Source organism: Marmota marmota, unplaced genomic scaffold (genome assembly GCF_001458135.2).
Source record: "Marmota marmota marmota unplaced genomic scaffold, marMar, whole genome shotgun sequence".
Taxonomy (NCBI): Eukaryota; Metazoa; Chordata; class Mammalia; order Rodentia; family Sciuridae; genus Marmota; species Marmota marmota.
The window spans coordinates 880569-885485 of NW_026000052.1; the positions used below are offsets into that span (position 1 = coordinate 880569).

The window sequence follows — 4917 nt, forward strand, 5'->3', positions numbered from 1 at the left end:
CCCCGCACGGCTGGGGTCCGACAGCTAAACCGCTCCGGGAAAACGCCGCCGCGCAGGCACTCGGGTTCCGGGCATCTACGCGCCACTTCAACAAGAGACTGAGGGACGGCACGCGAGGGGCGGTGCCCGGGCCCGGGCTAGGGGCGTGGCCCCGCCCACGCACGCACGTTCCGCCCCGCTGCCGCAGTCCGCCACGGGCCTGGTGGTCCTCTAACCCGAGACCACGTGCCTTGCGCGCAACTGCTGTCGGCTTGTGGATTTCAGAACCGACATTTTTCGAGGCAAATCTTATTTTTATAGTCACGAACAACTCTTGCTGATCTCACAGGAGCCTCTTGACTTTACGAATATTTTTGCTTGAGGAAGTGACGCATCTCTCTCGGTCCTAGAAGCTCCCTGCCTGGGTCGCGCCAGGTGCAGCACAAGTGTAGGACATAGTGTATGACTTTCAAGCTCCCTGAAATTTGACTTCCTCCAGGCAAAACGGGAACGAAGCCCACACTACAAACTTGCTGCATACGAAAATCTAAACGTGCCTCCAGTCGTGCCCAGGGTCCCTAGCAGAGATCTGGGAGCACAGTGAGAACACAAGCCACGTCCACCATGTTAGATTCTAATTACTGGGCTAATGTGGTTAACCCTCTTTGAACTTTGAATCAGAACCCAGGTTCACAGTGTCCCTTGTCCGTTGCAGAACACGAAGCTCATCCTGGCTGGTAGTCTCCCTGCTGCTAAGTTTGTAGGTACATGTACCCAGCATTGTCCCCCAGCTCTCAGCCCTCCACCACACCACCATGTCCTCCCCGAGTTCTGACACACCAAACACTACTCCCTTTACATGTGCCTGTGCTGCTAATGGTTGTTCTACTAGAAATTTGGCCTTCTGACTAACCTGGCATTGGTGCAGTAATCCCAGCAGCTCAGGAGGCTGAGGCAGGAAAATTGCAAGTTCAAAGCCAGCATCAGCAATTTAGCAAGAAGCTGTCTCAAATTAAAAAAAAAAAAAAAAAAAAAAAAAANCTTCTGACTAACCTGGCATTGGTGCAGTAATCCCAGCAGCTCAGGAGGCATGAGGCAAGGAAAATTGCAAGTTCAAAGCCAGCATCAAGCAATTTAAAGCAGAAGCTAGTCTCAAATTGCAAAAAAAAAAAAAAAAAAGCGGGAGGGGGGTGGTGGAGCTGGGGATGTGGTTCAGTGGTTGAGCACCCCTAGGTTCAATCCCTAGTACCCCCCCGCAAAAAAAATCTTCCTACTGCTCAGCAAATATTTTTTCATACTTGAAAGCCCTTTCCTCCATGCTTCCTCCAGGAAGTTCTCCTCCCTCATCCCAACTGGAGGGGAATACTACATTCTTCCAGCTGTTACCACATCAGGCTTTGGATCCTGGGGGTGCCTGGTGGTTCAGCCCTAAGCAGGAGTCCTGTTCCCCTCTGGGGCAGAGCTTCCAAGGTCAGGGCTCCCACAGCTCTATCACTGTTGCTGGCCAAGTTGGTCAGCCCAGGGCCCAGAGCACTGGGGATTGACTTCCAGCTGGCATAGGCATGGAGGTGCTGGGAACTCAGACTCCCAGGGCTAGGGTTTCCTCACTGCAAAAGAGGGTGGTGCTGCCCTCAAGGAACCAGCCAGGAGCAGCTAGGGCAAATGGTTTGCAGGGCTGAGTTCTGGGCCTGGTTGGGGGAAGGGCAACTGCAGAGAGGATACTAGAACAAGAGTCTCCTTCTGGGAGGAGGGCAGGCCAGTGGTGATGAGGGGATAACAGCAGGCTGCTGCTTCCTGCAAGGGCAGGGACCTAAGGAGTAAAGTCCCAGGAGTCCATTGGCTATGGCCTTGGCCTGAATGTCCTTAGATCAAGGACAGGTAAGCAAGCCCAGTTGGGTCTTCAGGTCAAGCTGGTCCTCTGGGCCCTCCCTGCTGGCTTGCCGCGCTAACCCCACCTCAAGATGGCAGCTCAGGGAACCCCAACAGTTAGCTCCTCACCTCAGCAAGTAGCCCGACTCTTAGGTAGACTGGCAGCTGGACCAATCCCCTGGGTGTCATGACCGGGTGGGGAATTCTGCCAGAAGTTAAGGGTTAATCCCAGGATGCTACCCTAGAGTACCCTAGAAAAGGGAGCTCTCTGAAAGAATGGCCAAAGGAAACCCCTGGACAGGGAAAGCCACAAAGGGCAGGGAAGCAACAGGCTTCTTCAGGACAACCCACTGGGCAATGCCAGACAGACAGACACACACAATGGAGTGTGGGAGAACAACTGCATCTCAGTACAGCAGGGGATGGGCAGGTGGGGGTCTGGGCTGGGCTCTCCTTGTCACAGCCCACAGAGGGTCTGCTGGTCAGAAAGGGAATCAGTGGTGCCTAGAGAGTCAGAAGACCAAGCCCCAGGCCCCAAGTTCCAGGAGGAGGCTCCAAGGGAGACCAGCATTCCACTAAATAACAAGCCAAGCCAGCAGGGCCCAGCAGGCTTAGAGCGTGCAGAAGGGGCCTGTGTCGTGGCGCTTGGGTCTTCGCACACCCTGTATGACCACTCCAGGCGCAGAGGGGAAGCGTGAATTGTAGCAGTCCTCCACATAGTAGGCAGCCGGGCCCGGGGTTTGGGCTGTAAAGAGAGAGGGCTGGGAGACCACCAAGAGCAGCAGCCAGCCCCTGGGCCCTCGTCCTCAGCCCTCCACAGCACCCCGCCTCAATGAACCCAAGTCTCCTTACAGGAACTGAACCAGGAGGCAAAGGCAGGCGAGCGGCTCATGGAGAAGGCAGGTGAGCGCGGGTTCTGCAGACGGTACCCGGGAAGGATGTCGTAGGTGTTGGGGCTGGGGCGCTTCTCAGCCGGAGCCTGCACAGAAGCCTGGGGCGGGAGATGGGCACGAGGGCCCCTGCCCCGGAGCAGGCCTGGGCGGGCAAGGCCCGAAAGAGTCTTGGAAATGCTTCGGCGACGGCCTCCGAAGCTGAAGGCCGGGAAGGAAGTTCGGCTGAGCGGCCCATAATCGGCGGGAGATGGCCACTGGAAGGAGGCAGGAGGCCAGAGCTGCAGGGCCCTAGCCTGCAAGCTGCCCTGCTGCTTCCCCAACCTGGTCAGGCCACGCGGCCCTCGCGCCCCGCCCGCGGGGCCCAGCGCACCACCTGGCCCCGCCCACCAGGCTCGCCGGCCCCTCCCCACCACCTAGGCGCAGGGTGACTCATCCCCACCCCGCTGGCTGGCCGTCCCCGCCCACTCCACTGCTAGTCCCCCGCTGCACCTGCGAGCGCGCTCCGCACCTTTTGCTCTCGGTTAAAGTCGGCCTTCTGCGTGAACGGGCTTTCGTTCTGAAGCCACATGGTCTGCCACGCCCTGCGGCCGCCGCCCTCTGTGGTGGAGTAATCGTCGGTGGGCGCTTCAGGGAGGGACGCACCCATTCCCAGGCTGGGAATCCCAGGAGCTGGCTGCGGGGAGCCAGGAAGGAAGGGGACACGCACCTCGGCCCGGGTGCTTGCAGCCAATGCTGTAGTGGGGGTGAGGGGAAGATTCTCGCACCGACGCGTTGGGCACCTCGTACTTGGTGGGGCCGGGGACGTCCAGGTCGATAAGGATCGGGGGGCGTCGCTCTAGCACTGGCAGCAGGAAGCAAGCTCTGGGCCTGGGTTTCTCCCAGTAGTCTGCTCCCTGCCCCTTAGTTTCCAGACCATCTTGGGGGCGGGGGTAGTTTAGCCAGAGCCCTCACTCACGCAGCTCCTTCAGGGTCCCGGAGCAGATAGGGTGGCACGTCTTGGGGGTGCATGTTCCTAGCCTGAGGCCGGCTGAGGCTCCCTTCCTCTTGGGCAGCCACATCTCATCCCCGCTTCTCAACACCACAGTAGCCTCAGGCCTGCAAGAAAACCGGCAACCACTGTTCACTCAGCCCACTGGCTGTGCCCAGTTCCCCACCTGGTAACGCCCCCTGATATTACTGGGTGGGACATAGAGGCTTCTGACTAAGGGGACCATGAGTCCAGTGTTTGCCCCCATTGATGTAGAAATTTGCCAGGAATTTCACAGCCTTCTGGTCAAAATTCATCCTCCATACAGAGCTGTCTTCCTGAGGGCACTCCCGGGCTTTATGACTTCATTAGCCATCAAGGGGCCCCCTCTGTTGCCAGGAGCTCCTTGGGGAGGGAGCATTGTCCAGCCCAGTAGAAGCTGCCCCAGGGGCCCCACCCGTAAGAGGCCCCTCCCCCAACCTGCTGAGTCAAGGGTGGGGGAGGGGCTGTCTGTCAAGAAGATCCCTAACCTTACCCAGGGCTCCAGCGTCGGCCTCCTATACCACCCTCCCCACTTCTTGCCCCAACCCTTTCTCCTTTCCTGTACTTTGGGGCCTCCTGGGGGCTGGGCCCCACTTGAACAGGGTTTCTGGGAGGTTTGAGTCCCAGGCTGATAGTGACTGTTCACCAAGTCCTGCAGGTTACCAGGTGTTGGGGCCAGCCAGAGGAAGAAGGGCAGAGGGAGGGGTCCAGGAAGGCTGCCTGGAGGAGGAGGAGGAGGAGCTGCTGCCCTGCTTCCCCTGTAGGGCCAAGTGAAAACCTGTCTTCTGGGGGCACAAGGGCCAGCAGGGGCCTGGAGCTGTAGGTTCCCAGGTGAACTGAGCTGCCCAATCAAGTTGCAAGCAGTAATGATCCTGAGGGAGCAAGTGTGCACTTAGGAACCGGAACCCTTACCCATAGCCTCTGGTGCTGACGGGCCGGCCAACCCCAGCCCTGACCTCCACTCTAAACAGCAGGTTGGGGATGTAGCTCAGTGGTAGAGCACTTGCCCAGCGTATGCAAGGCCCCTGGGCTCAATCCCAGGTACAGAAGAAAAAAAAAAGAAATCTCCGCGTCTCCAGTCCCTCCTACCCAGCACTGCCTCTGCCTGGCACTCTGGAGGATGGGCGGATGCATGTTGAGATGGGCAAGGGTTCCACCTGCTAGGCC

At 58.5% G+C, this 4917-nt stretch overlaps 1 protein-coding gene across 2 annotated transcripts; it reads right to left on the reverse strand.

Annotated features, from left to right (window-relative positions):
* Positions 1 to 2232: 2232 nt before the first annotated feature.
* Positions 2233 to 4221, reverse strand: Stpg3 (sperm-tail PG-rich repeat containing 3). Of its 2 annotated transcripts, XM_048813269.1 has the most exons (6): positions 3919 to 4220; positions 3697 to 3836; positions 3448 to 3582; positions 3250 to 3338; positions 2701 to 2995; positions 2233 to 2593 (listed from the first exon to the last, which is right to left on the reverse strand). In XM_048813269.1, exons 1-6 carry the CDS (start codon positions 4023 to 4025, stop codon positions 2460 to 2462), a joined length of 900 nt encoding a protein of 299 aa, XP_048669226.1. In that variant the 5' UTR covers positions 4026 to 4220; the 3' UTR covers positions 2233 to 2459. The 2 variants fall into 2 exon arrangements, with proteins under 2 accessions (XP_048669226.1, XP_048669227.1); XM_048813270.1 differs by having other exon boundaries at positions 3250 to 3473; positions 3919 to 4221.
* Between the last annotated feature and the right edge of the window lie 696 nt (positions 4222 to 4917).